The following is a 20,832-nucleotide window of genomic DNA, read 5'->3' on the forward strand; positions in this document are numbered from 1 at the left end:
ATAAGTGTAATATTTATATATGTTCATATTTTAAAACATTATCTTATATAAAATTGTAAAATATTTATATATTTCACAATTTAATATAAGAGTTTTTAATACATATTACATTATATTTAAAAAATATTGCATACAAATTTTAAATATTAATATATGCATTTAAAATATTACACTAAGATATATATTTTACAAAATATATAAAATGTAGTATATATTTTTTAAATATATAAGTGTAATATTTATATATGTTAATATTTTAAAATGTTATATATAAAGCATCTTATATAAAATTGTAAAATATTTATATATTTAACAATTTAATATAAGATTTTTTTTAAATATATATTACATTAACTTTAAAAACTATTGCATACAATTTTTAAATATTAATATATGCATTTAAAATATTACACTTTATGATATATATTTTACAAAATATATACAATTTTCATTTTTAATATAAATATACAATATAGTGTAATACACACACATACACACGCACACACAGACCTTTATCCATGACATGACGTGCAGAAGTTTTCTCTCAGCTGTCGTCTTAATTGCTTTGTATTTTGAAGAACACATAATAATGAAGATCACAGATGAAAAGCATCTTCGGATCTGTATCACGTTGTCTCTCATTAAGGTACGGTATGATGTAGATTTGTCCGTTTTCTCATTGCTGTGACATAATCAGTTGTTTACATAATCAAACCAATTAAATGCTGCATATGCTGAACATATTCATATTTCACGTCTGCTGAGCCAGTTATTGGAGATCAAAAATCGCTAGGTAATAAAAATGTTGCAATAAACTGCACACATGAAATCTGTGACGTTTTAATTGAACAGGCAAAAAAAAAAAATGAATCCACTTTTTAAGAGCCTCCAAAACCTCCCAGATATTTGTGGTTTATATGTTGCTTAAAAATGTATTGGATGAACATATTATATTCTCTCAGATGTGACAATGTTGCATCATCCTGAAACTCGAGCTGAGAAACTGAGCTTGCAACAGATGAGGGATGCAATAATACTGTTCACCAACGTTTAAAGTATTCCTGCTCTGATGAACCTTTTCAACTCTGTAACTTCATTAATCTGCTTGTTGTATTTCTGTAAAAGCATATATATTAGACTAGATACTTTATGAATCATAACTATTTACAGAATGAAAAGAAAAAGAACAATTATGAGCCTAAGTCAGTCATTGCTCATGATTTTCATTTTGATCCGTGCCATTTGATCAAACAAGTTGAACAAACAAAATGATGTCACTTCCTGCAGGATGACGTCATTAAGGAACTGACTTTTGTTTTGTATTTGGATGGGAAGTGATATTAGGACAAACACACACACACACACACACACACACACACACACAAAAAAATAAATAAAATACATTTTCAATTGATTCAAATATTTTGGAAATATAATAAAAGTAGTAAAATATTGAGTTTTTTTATACAGGTTTTTAATGCATAATCTACTAAAGCTTATAATCCTGATTTACAGTCATACCTATATATGCAACAAACTACTGACTCTGTCTTTTCCAGCACTTTAGACACAGTTGCTCCTTTGCGTTTAACACAGATTAAGTAAAATAGTTAGATGCCATGGTATAACGAGCACACTTGCTCCTTTAAAGGAGCAGCCCGAAAAACGGAGTGCAGCTGGAAGAAAACAAAACTAGAGGTATTTCGCATTTAGTGGAAGGATAGTGTTACTGCATACAGAAAGGCCTTAAAAACGGCTAGATCGGTTCACTGTTCGCCTCTATTTGAACAGAACAAACACAACCATAGGTATTGATTTGATGCAGTGGCACTTTTGATCAATTTAATGTGTCCTTGCTGAATAAAAGTATTAATTTATTTTTAAAAATTATATATATATATATGTAAGTATATATCTATACAAACACACATTTGTTTTTAATGTACACTCTTAGTAAAACTTAAACTTATTACAACTTTACAACAAACTAGAGATATTTCGCATTTAGTGGAAGGATAGTGTCACTGCATACAGAAAGGCCTTAAAGGCACAATATGTAAGATTTTTGGATTAAAATAACCAAAAACCACTAGAACAGTGTTATATATTTTATTGACTTGGGTATATACACTACCAGCCAAAAGTTTGGAAACATTACTATTTTTAATGTTTTTAAACAAAGCCTTTTATGCTCATCAAAGCTGCAATTATTTCATAATAAACACAAAAAAAATCAATAATATTGTGAAATATTATTACAATTTAAAATTATGGTTTTCTATTTTAATATACTTTAAAATATAATTTATTTCTATGATGCAAAGCTGAAATTTCAGCATCATTACTCCAGTCTTCAGTGTCACATGATCCTTCAGAAATCATTCTGATATGATGATTTGCTGCTCAATTATTATCAATGTTGGAAACAGTTGTGTTGCTTAATATTTTTTGGAAACTGCGATACTTTTTTCAGGATTCATTGATGAATAAATAGTCAAAAAGAACCGCATTTATTAAAAAAGAAATATTTTCTAACAGTATAAATCTTTACTATCACTTTTTATCAATTTAACACATCCGTGCCGGAAAAAAATATTAATTTCTTTCAAAAAAAAGAAAGAAAAAACTTTTGAACGGTAGTGTTTATTGTCACAAAAAGATTTCTATTTTAAATAAATGCTAATATTTTTAAACTTTTTATTCATCAATGAATCCTGAAAAAGCATCACAGGTTATAAAATAATATTAAGCAGCACAACTGTTTCCAACATTGATAATAAATCAGCATATTAGAATGATTTTAATGTACAGTCTTTATATAGTAAAACTAAAGCTAGAGGTATTTCACATTTAGTGGAAGGATAGTGTCACTGCATGCAGAAAGGCCTTAAAGGCACAATATGTAAGATTTTTGGGTTAAAATATCCAAAAACCACTAGAACAGTGTTATATATTTTATTGACTTGTGTACTTACATTATCCCAGATGTTTCCAAGAATGTTTAAATCCAGAGAAATAAGCAATTTTAACCAGGACACGGACTGTATCCGTGCATCGCCTATCAGTGAAATCATACGTGCATTACCCTCGATTTCCGTTTTTATTTTGTAGATATTCTAATATCGATCTCGCTTACTGTAGTGTAATATATATATATATATATATATATATATATATATATATATATATATATATATATATATATATATATATAATCGTTTTTACTGTATACTCTTTAAATACTCAAACTAAAACTTATTTCAACCTTTACTTACAGTGGAAATGTTTCTATTAATAAATGCAAGAAAATAAACACATTACAAGACCATCACGCTCACCTTTCTGACTGATCTCAGACATGATCTCCAGACGGATGGTGTTGCGGTGCTGATGCTGGTTTCCATGGTAACGCTGGCAGCAGCGAGGACACTTGAAGTGGATGATTGTTAGAAATATTGTCAGCGGTGCTTCTATTTGCTCTGGTCTGTCTGAAAACAGGGTTTATCTTGTCGGTGTCAGAGGAGCTGAAAAAAAGAGTCTGGCAGACGAAATGAAGAGCACAGATTAAATGAAACGCATGTGGACTGTTATTAAACATCACATCATGGGGTTGATTATTTGACAGAAATAGCAACATTAAACAAATGCAGAAAATAATGAAATATTTGATGCAATCAAACTGACAGTAACCAACAGTAAAGTGTTTTTTTTCTCAGAATTTATGTATAGAAATCAATATTTGTAAACTACTGACAGTTTCTGCCTCTTCAAGAGAACATCTCTGTCCTGAATGAAATCTCAGTATTGTGTGTGTGTGATGATGAGAGGTAATTGATCCTCAGTATGTATTCTCACCATATTTCAATTTGAGGATTCATTCTCACAAGACACCTCAGCAGCATTTGATCTGCCAGTTCGAAGCTGCCGTTCCTCTTGGGAAACGTGTTTTCAGGCTGTTCTTCTCTCATTGATCAACATCCCACAGAGATTCAGACCTGCACAGACAAACAGCAGCACAGAACAGAGAAAAACAACAAATCCTGAGATGTGAAAGGAGGAATTCATCAGATCCAGTGACACGAGAATACTTACAGATTTTCCCTCAAAAAAGATGTCACTTCCTCGAGGATGATGCTTTTAAAGAAACGGCTTTTGTTACTTAGAATTTGAATGTAAAGTGATAATCCAATATCAACTGGTTAAAAAACGTCACACAAAGAGTAAAATATTGATCCTCTCATTTTAATTCTTGTCAAATGTTTTCAATGAAGATGTAGTGAATAGCTAGTAAATTTGTAACACATTGAATTAAACTTGGAATTTTAAAGTAGAAACACAGAAATTGTATTTTCTTGTAAAATGATCCAACATTGAATATATGCATATAAGGATCCTCATATTTATAAAAAAATATATATTTTTTGTGTCTGAATATATATATATATATATATATATAAATACACAACCAGTAAAAAGTTTGGAAATATTACTATGTTTTTGAACGAAGTCTCTTATGCTCATTAAGGCTGCATTTATTTCATAATAAATACAGAAAAAATAATATTGTTAAATATTATAACAATTTAAAATAATGGTTTTCTATTTTAATATACTTTAAAATATAATTTATTTCTACCCTAGCAACCACATAGCAACATCTTAGCAACCACCCCAAGTACCCTAGCAACCGCATAGCAACAGCCTTGAGTACCCTAGCAACCAACCAGGATACCTTAGCAACCGCATAGCAACACCCTAGCAACAACCCACAAGTACCCTAGCAACCACATAGCAACACGCTAGCAACCACCCAGAATACCTTAGCAACCGCCTAGTAACACCCTAGCAAACACCCCGACTACTAGGGCTGCACGATTAATCTCATGCGATTGTCATGCGTGGACAAGCTACGCAATATCGCGTTTGTAATTGCAGATGAACCGCCTTCGATTATGAACACGATATTGTGTAGCTTGTTTACCCGCTCCATTTGAAAGCAGGTGATGGACATTTACCGCTAATCACAGAACCGGCTTTACTGATGAGACACGCATGACAATCTCATGCGCTTAATCGTGCAGCCCTACCGACTACCCTAGCAACCACATAGCAACATCTTAGCAACCACCCCGAGTACCCTAGCAACCGCATAGCAACAGCCTAGCAACCACCCCGAGTACCCTAGCAACCACCCAGAATACCTTAGCAACCACATAGCAACATCTTAGCAACCACCCCAAGTACCCTAGCAACCACATAACACCCTAGCAACCGCCTTAAGTACCCTGACTCTATCTATCTATCTATCAAAACTACTAAACTAAAACTTAAACTTTTAAACTGAAAACTCTCAAACTTCACAGTTTTAAAACTACTTCAAACTTTCTGGACCAGCTTTTTCAAGCCAACTTAAAGTTTGTCCTCAAACTTTTTTATCTATAAAATAATATTAAGCAGCACAACTTCTTCCAACATTGATAATAAATCATATCAGAATGATTTCTGGAGGATCATGTGACACTGAAGACTGGAGTAATGATGCTGAAAATCACAGGAATAAATTATATTTTAAAGTATATTTAAACCATAATTTTAAATTATAATAATATTTCACAATATTACTGTATTTATTAATAATTGCAGTCTTGATGAACATATATATACATATATATATATATGCAAATGTGTGTGCATATATGTGTGTGTATTATATATAGATTTATACACAGTATATACATTTTTCACTCAGAAATAACTAGTAAATTTGCAACACTAAATTAAATGTGAAATTTGAAACAGCATTTTTGGTAAAACGTAGTCCAATAACATTTCTTTTATTTACAACATTGAATATATGCATAAAGTCATCAACCGTTTATTTTCAACAGTAAACACACAAATGTGTCCTGGAGTAATGATGTGTGTTTCTCCACATGCAGCACGTGTTTCCCTGCGGAGACGAACTGCAGGGCGAGGCGTGACTGACTGGGTCGTGCTGTGCCGCTTCACCTCTGAGGGCGGCTTAAGTGTTTCCTGTGGAAATGTCACAGAAGTATTAGAGCCGTGAAGCCCCGGAGAATCTTAAGAGGCACAATCTCCCAGCAGAAGCTCATGGAATTTCATATTCCCTTCCTATAGAAAATGCAAAGCAACATGCGTTATTTTATTTATTTGACCAGGCTGTGATGTTCTCCTTCTGCACTTGTACCAAGATGTTTTAAAATGAATAATTCAACCAAAAATGTAAATTCTGTCACTTTTGTCTTTTCAAACCCTGTTATTTCGGAATGAATCTGAATGTGTTTCTTTACCTACAGACGAGACGCTTCCATCAGAGCGACTTCATCAGCGTCCAGCTGCGTGTCAATCAGCCGCTCCACGAGTCCGCTATAGGGTGTGGCGTCCACTAGGGGGCGGAGCCTGCTGTGGTACCGCCCCCGTTCCCTCTGCCACTCCTCCCTCAGTCTCTGGAGCGGCTCTGAGGTGGCGTCCGATTCCTCCTGTCCTGTCGTTTGTCCCTCCCCACACTGGAGCACGGACGACACGTCCTGCATTATAGTGCGTATCTCCGTCTCCAGAGTCTGAACCAGATCTGATCCGTGTGACCTCGGGCTCTGCAGCAGCTGGATGTGATGCGACGCAGGCAGGAAGTCACACAGCGAGTGCAGGAACTGCAGCAAACGCAGGTCGTCCCTGTAGAAGAGGAACACATCGCATCAAAAGATTTCAAAGAGATTGATTGGTTCGTGTTTCTGTTTTTGCTCTCGGATGAACAGATTCAAATGAATCACTCATGCAGATTCAGTTTCTTTTCAAATAAATAAATCAATGCATTTCACATTTACACAAAAACACCTTCACAGTTTACAATAATGTCCTATTAATAAACATTAACTAGACATTTGAGTTTTTAAATCATGTTAGTTAACAAAAATTCAACTGTTCATTGTCATGTTAATAATATTAACTTTTGATGCATTAGTAAATGTTTAACATTAAGATCAATAAATGCTTTAGAAGTATTTTTCATTGTTAATTCATATTAATGTAGTTAAACAAATTAACCTTACTGTAAAGTGTTACGATTATTACTCAATATACATTTTACATGACAGCTTTGGTTAATCATTTAATTGGGAAATATTATATTATACATCACCAGGTTGTTTTAAATGAATAGTTTAAGGCATTAATTAAGTTGTCACCATTTTTGTCAAGCTCCAAAAGTGGGGAAAAGGCGCTAAATTATTATTATTTTTAAAATTATTTCTGTATTCCTCATTTGTAATGAATCTTTTTTTTGTAAATTTATTCAAGTACCTTATTTTAGTTTAATTTAGAAAATACATTTACAATTTATTTACTTTGCTGTATTAAGTTGCTTCTTTGTTATATATGCATACGAAAAAATAAATAACAAATAAATAATACTTTATTTTATATATATTTATATATATATATATATATATATATATATATATATATATATATATATATATATATAAATAAATACATATATAAATAAATATATATATATATTAAAATAGAAATAAAAAAGACTTTATAAAAATATATATTATAAAGTATTATTTTATATAGTATTAATAATATATAATGTATTTGATTATCATTTCTACTGTTTAATATTGTTAAATATACAATTTTACATAAATACATATTTTTTTAAGCAAAATAAAATTCTGTGAAAGAACAGAATAAAATTTGACACACGATCAACTGTTTATCTATTACATAATAATCTTGTATAAAATATAAAACTATATATAAAACTATATATATATATATATATATATATATATATATATATATATATATATATAAAACTATATATATATATATATATATATATATATATATATATATATATATATATATATATATAAATAAATACATATATAAATAAATATATATATATATATTAAAATAGAAATAAAAAATACTTTATAAAAATATATATTATAAAGTATTATTTTATATAGTATTAATAATATATAATGTATTTGATTATCATTTCTACTGTTTAATATTGTTAAATATACAATTTTACATAAATACATATTTTTTTTAAGCAAAATAAAATTCTGTGAAAGAACAGAATAAAATTTGACACACGATCAACTGTTTATCTATTACATAATAATCTTGTATAAAATATAAAACTATATATAAAACTATATATATATATATATATATATATATATATATATATATATAAAACTATATATATATATATATATATATATATATATATATACATATATATCATGACGACACACCCCGTTTCTATAGCATCAAATTGCTAGCTAAAATCTAAATCATCACAAAAACGAACAATTGAATATATATCAGCGTGATAAAAACTACCTTAAATGACCAAAACCATCTTTCGGAAAATATTATTTGAAGTGTAATTTATTTTTTATTTTGACTCAAGTCCCGTTCGTTTGCATGGAGAGGGCGGGGTTTATGACCTGTACTGCATCCAGCCACCAGGGGGCGATCAAAGAGCCCGCAGCTTCAATTTTCAGAACGTATGAGGCACACCCGATATATAAATATATATACACACATACTGTAATTAATGGCTTTGCATTTCTGAAGTCATGTGAGGCAACAAAATGAAATTCAGTATTAACTGATCATCTAAAATGCTTAAAATAGAAATCGAAGCTCATCCGCCATGTTTATGATCATCAGCAGGGCAAAGTAATGGTGGTGAACACAAAATCACATGAACAGAGACACCAAGAGAAAACTACTGAACACTGGACTTGATCCGCACCACAGTCCATCTCCATAAACCTGAATTTTTAGATAAAATTTTTAGATTTGGTCATTTAAAATGATGTTTGTTCATGTTTGTGTCTTCCACTGATGGTCATAAACACGGACAGACACACGGACCTGCACCGGACGCTCAACACGGCCTGAAACGGTGATTTCTGCTCCCAGCGGAAGAGCCTGACGTCAGACGGGTCTGCGGTGAACTGCGGGTCGACGTCCAGCCGCTCCACTCGCAGCGACTCCTGCAACCAGCCCTGAACGTCCGCCAGCGTGTGATCCCAGCACTCCACGATGAAAAACCACACGTCCAACACCGCCACCAGACTGAGCAGGTCTTCTCTGGCCTCCTCTGAACACACAAACATCAACATCACTCTCATTTCTCAGGCCTTTTACAATGAAGACTTTCAGGATCTGACCTGTGTTGAGTTTGCTGTCCTGCAACAGTCGTGGATGAAGCTTCCCCGCGGAAATATCTCTTAGATCCACTGAGATTTGCCCGCAGTAGTGAGAAACCCGAGCGCAATCTCCAGGAGGGGATCCGGATGATTCTTTGGTGCTGTAATGGAGCATGATGGGACATTTGATGCAGCCCGAGGTTAATAAAGGAGCCACATGAGTGACGGCGACCAGGGCAAGTCTTGATACGCCACTGTCGCCATCAGAGCGTCTGATCTTCTTCGCAGCTGACGGGCCGTGAGCGACAGACGCCGGAAACCGCAGGATCTTAGTGTTCATAACGGGAGCGGCTCCGGTTTGACAAGAGTCCACCACGACTGAAGCGCTGATATTCCTTACAGACCTTCAGGAACAGACAAAGCATTTGATCTGCAAATTATCAATTTATCATCATATCAGATTTCTGAAGGATCATGTGACACTGAAGACTGATGCTGAAAATCACAGGAATAAATTACACTTTACTATATATTCACATAGAAAACAGATGATTTACACTGGAATAATATTTCACTGTAATTTTGATCAAATGACCCTTATAAGGTCTTTTATAAGGTTTTTAGACCCCAAACGACGTTTGATAAAATAAATAAAAATGTTCTCTTTGTCCAAATGACATGAAACTTTGTACAGTTGATCTACAAATAATTAAAAATAAATTGAGTGACATCTTGTTTTTATGTTAGTGTAGAAAAAAAGTCGCACTCAGGCTCTTTAGAGTCTCCAGACAGGCAACAAAATGTAATTTTGTAACAAAATAATTGTTTTTTAAAAAACAAATGTAATTTTACTCAGTTTATTAATGTTTTTACTTCATATTTGTGTAGTTTTTGGAGGATTCATCATATCTTTTAAATTTATATAAATAGATAAATAAATATTTTGTTTAATAGGTATTTATACAAAAACAACTTTTTATGTAAAATTCACTTTATAAAAGACCCACATTTCTGACTTTCATTCATGGGGATCACATGGTTAATTTGACATGGTTTAGTGTGAGATTTTTGCCCATCTTTTGGAAAATGCAGTTTTAAAAGTAAAAAATGATCACTTTATCCAGTAGATGGCAAGTATTTTCAGTTGGATTCATATCTAAATATTATCAAATCACAATTATGGCAATGATTTTTATCAAAGTTTAGCATTTTTTGTAATTGTTCAATAATGTTGATTTTGAGGATGAATTTTGTCAATTTTCTAAGCGGGGTCTCATCATCATGTAACAATATTGAAAAACAGATTTTTTTTTTCATTACAAAAAATACTAAATTTTGACAAAAAAGTCATTTTGTGACTTCATAATATTTAGATATGAATCCAGCTGAAAATACTTGTGAAAAGAGTCTTTCAGTCAGTCAAACAGCAAATAGTGGAGCTCTGCTGCCATCTACTGGATAAAGTGATCATTTTTTACTTTTAAAACTGCATTTTCCAAAAGATGGGCAAAAATCTCACACTAAACCATGTCAAATTATCCATGTTATCCCCATGAATGAAAGTCAGAAATGTGGGTCTTTTATGAAGTGAATTTTACATAAAAAGCTGTTTTTGTATAAAAACCTATTTAAAAAATATATTTTTTTATTTATTTATATAAATGTAAAAGATATCACAAATCCTCCAAATACACAAATGTGGAGTAAAAACATTAATAAACACAGTAAAATTACATTTGTTTAAAAAAAAAAAAACAATTATTTTGTTACAAAATTACATTTTGTTGCCTGGGGTCCCCAAAGACCCTGAGTGTAGCCCCCAAACAAAGACCGCACAAGGGTTAAACGCAGCCTTGAACGATAGTGTAAATGAAAAATATTAAATCCGATTCATCCTGTAGTGAAAATCATAGTAGAAAACATGCCTTATATATTTCAGGAGAGACATACGTGTTATTTGTGGGTCTCAGAACGACACCGACAATCAAACTCTGTCCAATGACTCTCTGCCAAACTCTGTCCACGTTCAGAAGAGCTTCAGCACATTCAGTCTGCATCCCATCATGCTCTTCATCTCCAGCATCATCATCATCTTCTTCTTCATCCCACAGAGAAACAAGCCCTTCCTACGGCACAGTTACAGACAAACTGCATCTAAAAATGTGTTAAAGTGTTTAAACAGGGGTGTGTTTCCCAAAGCATCATTAGTCGTAACTCCCATTGAACTCTACTGGTAACAACGGAACCACAGTTCGCTTTGGGAAACGCATCCCAGAGCGTTACTGACAGACTGGGAAGAGAGGAGCTGCAACAATGGACAATATGAGGAAAATAATCAACATGTAGAGCCCCAAAACAACATCAAGACTATGGAAAAGGGCATAATAGGTCCTCTTTAATCAGTTTTTATTTGATATTACTATGAAAGCACCTGCTCTGGAGGGAATATCACATGTTCTCTGCCGGACACCAGGTCAGTCAAGGCCCCTAATGACTGCAGTATGAGTCTGTCTTTGACCTCCACGTCTCTCTGAAGGTCTTCAAGGAAGTTCAGGCCGCTCTAAACAGCAGAGAAGAAGACAGACTATTAACAACGGATGTTATATTAACATGACGCATTATGGAAACATGACACTAGGGTTGCAAAGGGGCGGAAAGTTTCCAAGGGAACTTAACCTGGGGAATTTTGGAAATATTCCAATTTGGAAACTTAACAGGAATTTATGAGAAGTAATTGGAAATTTTGGGAAATTTATATAAAATGTATCATATAAAAACATAAATATAAACATTTTGTTTGGTCAGAACATGAAATAATTATTTATTTTTCACATAAATATATTTTTATTGCAGCAATTGTTATGTGTTATTAATTTCAGTGTCACATGATCCTTCAGAAATCATTCTAATATGAGGATTTGATACTCAGTTATTATCAATGTTGGAAACAGTTATTTTTTATATTATTTATATTGAATATTTTTGGGAACCTGTGATACTTTTTCATTGATGAATAAAAGGTTAAAAAGAACAGAAATTACTCAATATAAATCTTTTCTAACAATATCACTTTAATATAAATTTCCCACATCCTTCCTGAATAAAAATATGAATTTCTTTAAAAAATAAAAATAAAAAATAAAAATACTGACCCCAAACTTTTGAACGGTAGTGTCTATTGTTACAAAAGATTTCTATTTTAAATTAATGCTGATATTAAAATTTTTATTCATCAAAGAATCCTGAAAAAAGTATCACAGGTTATAAAATAATATTAAGCAGCACAACTGATTCAACATAATTGATAACTGAGTTTCAAATCAGCATGTTACGAATCATGTGACACTGAAGACTGGAGAAATGATGCTGAAAATATCACAGGAATAAATTATATTTTAATGTATATTAAAATAGAAAACTATTATTTTAAATTGTAGTTATATTTCACAATATTACAATTTTTCTGTATTTTGGATCAAATGTGCACGTTATGGACTGGAGGATGCACAATGCATTAAATCTGATTGGTTTAACCAAAATTATGCCGCAAGATGTTTTTTCAACTACATTCAAGTGCCCTGTTATAGGCTAACCTGCTGTTTATTCCCATTCATTTCCTTTAATTCCCATTTCTTCCCGTTAATTCCCATATATTCCCGTAAATTCCCATGGAAAGTTTCCAGCTTTGAAAATTCCCAGAATTTTGCAACCCTACGTGACACATATCTTAATGCATATCTAAACAAATTAACAAATTTGCACTTAGAACTGAAGGTGTGGACAAAAAGCACCAAAGTCCGTATGATTTGTATTGCTGAAGTCATGTGATGCTTTTACACAAATTTTGCATTCAGATTAAAAACAAGGGCTTGTTAATGCATCAGGTTTGATGCTTCTCGCAGGTGTCAGATCTGAGCACGACAACAGGTCACATGTGAGACAAATCATCACATGACTTCAGAAGACTTGGAATACGGTGCATATATGATACTTTTATAGTATAAATTGAACTTTTTTGGAGCTTGTATGCAATGCTTTTGCAATGTAACTTCAAGTGCATAACTGAAAACAATTTTACTTCGTATTTAAAAATTGAGATATGCATTTTAATTATTGTCTGTACTTTTTTGGAGTATTTTTTTGGAATAGGGTTATTATAGTTAAATAAAACTAAAGCAAACAAAACTAACTAAAATATGAAGTAGTTTTCATTGAAACATTTAACTTGATGTATTAAAATTACTAAAATAAAAAAATAATAAAACTTATTAAAAACAAAACCTAATAAAAATGACAAAAACGCAACAAAATTACTAAAACTTTAACAAAAATAAAACGAAAACTATTTTAATAAAAATGCTTTAAAATAAAAAATGATTTAAAATAAGACGAAACAAGCTTTAAAATAAGCTAAACCAGCTAAGAATCAGGATTACATCATGTCATCCTCACATTTTTATTTAAAAAAATTGATAAAAAAAGAGATAAATACAAAATAAAAATAGATAAATAAATAAATGACTAGAAATAAAAAATAAGTTAATAATAATACAATAAACAGAAAAATAATAAAATAAATAAAAATAACAGATAAATAAAAACAACAAATAATATAATAAAAGTATTGTATAGCTTTGCTAAGTACAAAAAATATTATTTAATAATAATTAATTAAAATAACACTTGGAACTGTTGTGTTATGGACAAAATCATGAAGTTTCTATTTTATGAAATAAACATACTTTATCACTTGAAAAATTTCTCCTTATAAAGTTTCATTAAAATCGAGTCGAGTTGAACCACATTGAATCTTTATTCTACATATTTTATTCACTCAGTGGAGTTGAGTTACCTGAAGTCTGGATTCTAACGCTTGAACTGTGAGGAGGAAGTTCTCCTGCGCTGCATCTGATGTGTTCAGGACGTCTGATCGTCCACACTGCAAAACATTTACAGATTTAACACAGAGCAAATTCATGTATTTCACCCTTATAGGGTCTTTTTAGACCCCAAACGACATTTGCTACAATTAAAAAATATTTTCTTTGTCCAAATGACATGAAACTTTGTACAGTTGTTAACACTAGACCTACAAAAAAAATAAAATAAAAAAATAAAAATTGAGCGATATCTTGTTTTTATGTTAATGTAGAAAAAAGTCACACTCAGGCTCTTTAGAGTCTCCAGACAGGCAACAAAATGTAATTTTGTAACAAAATAATTGTTTTTAAAAAAACAAATGTAATTTTACTCAGTTTATTAATGTTTTTACTTCATATTTGTGCAGTTTTTGGAGGATTTATCATATCTTTTACATTTATATAAATAAATAAATAAATATTTTGTTGAGGAAGGTTTTTATACAAAAACAGCTTTTTATGTAAAATTCACTTTATAAAAGACCCACATTTCTGACTTTCGTTCATGGGGGTCACATGGATAATTTGACATGGTTTAGTGTGAGATTTTTACCCATCTTTTGGAAAATGCAGTTTTAAAAGTAAAAAATGATCACTTTATCCAGTAGATGGCAGCAGAGCTCCACTATTTGCTGTTTGACTGACTGAAAGACTCTTTTCACAAGTATTTTCAGCTGGATTCATGTCTAAATATTATGAAATCACAATTATTACAATAATTTTTATCAAAGTTTAGCATTTTTTTGTACTGAAAAAAAATAAGTTTTTCAATAATGTTGATTTTGTGGATGAATGTTGTCCATTTTCTAAGCGGGGTCTCATCATCATGTAACAATATTCAAAAAATGTTTTTTTTCATTACAATAAATACTAAACTTTGACAAAAAGTTATTTTTTGTAAATTGTGATTTCATAATATTTAGATATGAACCAAACTGAAAATACTTGTGAAAAGAGTCTTTCAGTCAGTCAAACAGCAAATAGTGGAGCTCTGCTGCCATCTACTGGATAAAGTGATCATTTTTTACTTTTAAAACTGCATTTTCCAAAACATGGGCACAAATCTCACACTAAACCATTATTTATATAAATTTAAAAAATATGATAAATCCTCCAAAAACTGCACACATGTGGAGTAAAAACATTAATAAATGAAGCTATTAAATGCAACTAATCATGTGAAATGTTTCAGCTTATTTTGATAAATGTCGAGTGAATTCTATCAAACTCTACAGAGCTGGATGTGTGATATAAACAACAGCAGTGAGAGATGAAGATGGAACCGCTGACGGACAGAGTAAGTGATGCCGCACAGATCCGTGAGCAGGAAGTTGCTGAGCAGCTCTCCAGATGAATCCCGCTCCTCGAACACGAGCAGCATCTGATCCGTCCCGCATCCCACGAAGTCATCGACGAGCAGCTGACGCACTCCTGTCCAACACGACGCCACCTGACGTCAAGAGCACATCTGAATGAACTTCAAGAGGCTTAATTAATATATTGAATGAGCAAGTTTATTTCTTTAAAAGAAAACGTTCACTAGGTACCAAAATAAATGTATTTAATGGCAAGTTTTACTTAAGTCTCTGTCTTAAAAGAGCTCTTGTATTTGCATACGCTGCGATGCATCATGATAATATATAATCTGACATTTTCTGCTGCTTTGAAATGTTCTGGTAACCTTTAAATGCAAGTCCTGCGAGCAGCTTTTATACTGTGCGTCAGTAAGTCCTGTACAGTACACTCCTGTGCTGTGATTGACAGGATGTGCCCAGAGAGAGCTGCAGTCTGCTTCCTGTTTATCGTTTATTAAACACGTCGAGCCTCTTAAGAAGTGTAAGGTCACAAACTGCATTTCGGGATGCTTTTTTGGCCGCAAGATGATTTCAAATTATTTAAAATAAGACAAAACAAGCTTTAAAGTAAGATAAACCATCATGTCAGCTTGACATTTTTACGGTTTTGGAAACCCTGAACATGAAGGAATTTCAAAAGTGTGATTTCTAGACTTGAAAAAGTCATGAAAATAAACAAAATCCTAAAGAGCTGTGATATTAGCTGATGCCAATAGGGGGAAAATGGATACAATTAATAAATAAAAATAACTAAATAAAAAAAAAATTAAGAACCTTATCCTGTAATATTAATTAAAATAATTACAAAAACTGAAATAATAACATTTTCTTTTATTTAATTATTTTAATATATTGTCAATTCTAGTTCCTGTAAATACAAAAATGTTTTATTTAAAATCCATTTTAATTGTATTTTTTTGTTTAAAAAATAAATAAATAAAAATTAGTAGCTGTCATTAGGGCATTACAATAGAAACATTGTCCCATATGACAGGAACCAAAAAAGGACAAAATAAAAATAACTAAATGAATAAATATGAATAGAAATTAAAAAAAAAAAAAATTAAAAATAATAATACAATAAATAGGCATAAATACAAACAGATAAATAAATAATAATAGAAAAACTAATAAATAAAACAGTAAAAGTATTGCATAGCTTTGCTAAGTACAAAAAATATTATTTAATAATATTCAATTAAAATAATAGTATATAGTAATATTAATAATTATTATAATAAACCGTTACATTAAAATAACAATAATAATATTTTATATAATAAATCTTTTGTTTAGTTTTGTATAATTGTATTAAGGGTAAAAAAAATAAAAAATTAAGAACTTTATCCTGTAATATTAATTAAAATAATTACAAAAACTGAAATAATAACATTTTATTTTATTTTATTCTTTTAATATATTGTCAATTCTAGTTCCTGTAAATACAAAAATGTTTTATTTAAAATCCATTTTAACTGTATTTTTTTGCTTAAAAAAATAAATAAATAAAACAACAGAAATAATGTCCCAGATGACAGAAACAAAAAAGGACAAAATAAAAATAACTAAAATAAATATGTAAAAATAAATTAATAATAATAATAATGATGATAATACTATAAACTTAAACTTTTCAATTCATAATTGACTTAGTATGTCATAAATTTCAACTTTTTGTTATAAATATGTCTCTTATGTGATAATTCCGACTTATAAATATGTCTTAGTATGTCATAATTTCAACTTTTCAATTCATAATTGACTTAGTATGTCATAAATTTCAAATGCTTAAGTATGGCACAAAATTCACGCCATAGTAAATACAATCACAACTAACGTTTCAAGCGGACTTTAATACTTCAAAGCGGATAAACGCTCACCTGGAAAGTGTGTTTCCACACAGCGCAGACGTTACCCTGACTGAAGGTTACGACGACGAGGCAGTCGTTCTTCAGAGCGTGAACCAGACGAATATTCAGCGGCTGCTCGTAAGGAAGAGGGCAAACATCCCGAGGAAGACCATTCTCAAAACAAACCAGCTGTTTCATACTTGTGGCCGCCAGAACAGCTGATTTAAAAGAGCCGCCGACTTCTTCAGCGGAGAAAACCATCATGCACTGGATCACAGCGCTGTAAGCGTCCGGCACAAGACATGCAGCGTTACAGGACTCTTCTTCTTCTTCTATGAAATACAGTATGTTTTTCACATCACTTCGGGTGCCATAAATCACTAGTTTTCTCTGATGAAGAGGAAGTTCGCCAATAAACCTGACGGTCATGGGAACTGGTACTTCCTTCACACCGCCGGTCCGTGAGGATGCATAAAAAACTGAGTTTTCGTGACTCCAAACCAACGTGGGGCCCTGCAGTATTGAAATATTGTCTCTCATCTCGTATGGCAACGCAAACTCAACCTGAAGCTTTCCCTCGGTGGAAGTGCACACGGAGTAAAGCATGTATTTGAACGCAGACGTCCTCTTCTTGCACAGTTTCAGCAGAACACACGGCACTTTGTGTCTCCGTTGCACGTCCTCAGCAGCGGCGCAGTGAACGAGGGCCGTCTCGGCAGAGCTGTCCCTGTGCATCGGCTGTGTTTGACGCTCTCTAATGGAGAAGACCTGCGAGTCTCGGTTGAAGGACAGACTGCAGAACGAAACCTCCGAGCCTTTACGATGATCTCGGCTTTTTGAGCTTAAACTCTTGCACTGGAAAACCAGCACATCTCCTCCGAACGAGAGCATTTCCATGAGCCGCTCTGCTGCCATCACCTTATGATTCACTCGACAGTCCAATCACATGATAATCTGGAGGAGCAAAGAAGTGAAAAGACACTTGAGACTTTTATATAGTAAAAACTGCTTAAAACTGAGCAAAATTATGCTGATATATATTTTTTATGACATTCTGATGATCTTTATAACAGTACAGCACATAAAATGCAGATAAACATCAAGATGATATTTAAATGCTTAGTTTTATGATCAAAGTTTTAAAACATAATGCAATGCAATACAATGATGATTGACTAAGACTTTTAAAATTAACATTAAAAATATAAAAAGATAAGCAACAGTTAATAGTGTTTATATATATGGGTTTCTACAGAAATGATTAAATTAGTTTCAGTTAGTTTGTAACTGATTTTTAACTTGGGCAAGATATTATGGAAGCCTGTTTCCGCCACAGAAAAAAACAAAATCATGCTTTTTAAATTCATAATTATGAGAAAAAAAGTCCAAATTAGACATACCAAGTCAAAATTATGACATAAAAAGTTAATTTTGATTATGTATTTGATTATATTGTAATTTCGAATTTTTATCTAACATTTTTGACTTTTCGTCTCATAATTGACTTGGTATGTACTAATTCCGACTTTGTTATAAATGACTTAGTATGTTATAATTTCACATTTTAATGTTATAAATGTGACTTAGTATGTCATAAATTTAGAATTTTTATGTTATAAATGTTATAAATACTTAGTATGTCATAATTCCGACTTTTTTGTTACAAATTTAACTTAGTATAGTATAATTCAATTTTTTTATGTTATAAATATATTTCAGGTATGCCTGATTCTGACTTTTTTTGTTATAAATTTGACTTCGTAGTATGTCATAATTCAGTAGTATGTCATAATTCCAACTTTTCATGTTATAAATATGACTTAGTACGGTATAATTCTGACTTTTTATGTTATAAATGTCTTAGTATGTCATAATTCAAAATTGTCATGTTATAAATATGACTTAGTACGGTATAATTCTGACTTTTTGTTATAAATATGACTTTCATAATTTCGACTTTTCATGTTATAAATATGACTTAGGTATCCCATGATTCTGACTTTTTTTTGTTAAAAATTAATGACTTAGTAAGTCAATTTCGACTTTTCATGTTATAAATGACTTAGTATGTCATAATTTTGACTTCAAATCTCATAATTGACTTAGTATGTACTAATTTCGACTTTTTGTTATAAATGACTTAGTATTTGACATTTTTTGTTATAAATATGACTTAGTATGTTATAATTTCAAATTTTAATGTTATAAATGTGACTTAGTATGTCATAATTATTATCTCATAATTGACTTGGAATGTCATAATTTGAACTTATGTTATAAATATAACTTGGTTATGTCATAATTCCGATTTTTTGTTATAAATATTACTTAGTATGTCATAATTTCGACTTTCATGTTATAAATATAAGTTAATATGGCATAATTCTTACTTTTTTGTTATAAATATGACGTTGTATGACATCATTTTGACTTTTCATCTCATAATTGACTTAGTATGTCATAATTTCGACTTTCATGTTATAAATACAACTTTTGTTATAATTGACTTAGTATGTCATAAATTTAGACTTTTTATGTTATAAATCTTAGTATCTCATAAATTCCAACTTTTTATGTTATAATGTCTTAGTATGTCATAATTTCAACTTTTCAATTCATATTTGACTTAGTATGTCATAAATTTAGACTTTTTATGTTACAAATATGAGCTAATATGGCATAATTCTTACTTTTTTGTTATAAATATGACTTAGTATCACATCATTTCGACTTTTCATCTCATAATTGACTTAGTATGTCATAATTTCGACTTTCATGTTATAAATACAACTTTTTGGTTATAACTGACTTAGTATGTCATAAATTTAGACTTTTTATGTTATAATGTCTTAGTTTGTCATAATTTCAACTTTTCAATTCATTATTAACTTTGATGTCATAAATTTAGACTTTTTATGTTATGAATACATTTTAGTATCTCATAAATTCCAACTTTTCAATTCATATTTGACTTAGTATGTCATACATTTAGACTTTATTTTATAAATACATCTTAGTATCTCATAAATTCCAACTTTTTATGTTATAAATGTCTTAGTATGTCATAAATTTAGACTTTTTGTGTTATAAATATGACTTAGTACTTCACAACTTCGACTTTTTCTGTCATAATGATTTAAAAAATGATGTTTTTTCCTCATGTTGGCTTCCGTACGACACAACATATGAGACACACTATTAACTCGCGGAGTTAACACAAGACAGAAAGCAGAGTCTGAGTTCATACTGTACCTCTCCATCACTTTACTCTGTTTTACTCTGAATCCGAGTAAATATTCTCACACGCTTCTTCTCTTCCTCAAAGTGCGCGCGCAATTCCCGCACGTCTCGTTTTCCGGCTATTTCTTAAAGAAACAGTGCAACAGTTCAATCACAGTTTCACAAACAAGTGATGCTGTCATAGGCTTTTAGATCGCACATGATGCAATCATTTGCCTTTCATAAACCAGAGCATATCAGAGCAACTTTATCTAGCTGCAAAAGC

The 20,832-nt window shown here is 31.2% G+C and overlaps 2 protein-coding genes across 9 annotated transcripts in view; one reads left to right on the forward strand and one right to left on the reverse strand.

Annotated features, from left to right (window-relative positions):
* fancb (FA complementation group B) overlaps window positions 1–20,832 on the reverse strand; it is a 108,788-nt gene that overhangs the window by 87,062 nt on the left and 894 nt on the right. For 2 of the 8 annotated variants that reach the window (XM_067409367.1, XM_067409366.1), the window contains exons 2-12: window positions 20,580–20,692; window positions 17,358–18,281; window positions 15,417–15,572; window positions 14,056–14,142; window positions 11,635–11,763; window positions 11,154–11,329; window positions 9,225–9,607; window positions 8,926–9,154; window positions 6,316–6,693; window positions 3,856–6,033; window positions 3,339–3,538 (exon numbers count right to left, since the gene is read on the reverse strand). In XM_067409367.1, coding sequence (XP_067265468.1) covers window positions 6,006–6,033; window positions 6,316–6,693; window positions 8,926–9,154; window positions 9,225–9,607; window positions 11,154–11,329; window positions 11,635–11,763; window positions 14,056–14,142; window positions 15,417–15,572; window positions 17,358–18,242 — 2,451 coding nt within the window. In that variant the 5' untranslated portion in view covers window positions 18,243–18,281; window positions 20,580–20,692 and the 3' untranslated portion in view covers window positions 3,339–3,538; window positions 3,856–6,005. Of the gene's footprint in view, window positions 1–2,833; window positions 3,059–3,338; window positions 3,539–3,855; window positions 6,133–6,311; window positions 6,694–8,292; window positions 9,155–9,224; window positions 9,608–11,153; window positions 11,330–11,634; window positions 11,764–14,055; window positions 14,143–15,416; window positions 15,573–17,357; window positions 18,282–20,579; window positions 20,693–20,832 lie in introns of those variants that run through there. The other 6 variants (XM_067409369.1, XM_067409368.1, XM_067409372.1 and 3 more) reach the window with 6 other exon arrangements.
* The window catches only part of mospd2 (motile sperm domain containing 2), a 25,408-nt gene continuing 25,376 nt past the window's right edge, over window positions 20,801–20,832 (forward strand). The window contains exon 1 of the mRNA XM_067409375.1: window positions 20,801–20,832. This exon is cut by the window's right edge and continues 154 nt beyond it. The gene's annotated coding sequence lies outside the window, so the exon portion shown is untranslated.

This window comes from Chanodichthys erythropterus, chromosome 14 (genome assembly GCF_024489055.1).
Source record: "Chanodichthys erythropterus isolate Z2021 chromosome 14, ASM2448905v1, whole genome shotgun sequence".
NCBI lineage: Eukaryota > Metazoa > Chordata > Actinopteri > Cypriniformes > Xenocyprididae > Chanodichthys > Chanodichthys erythropterus.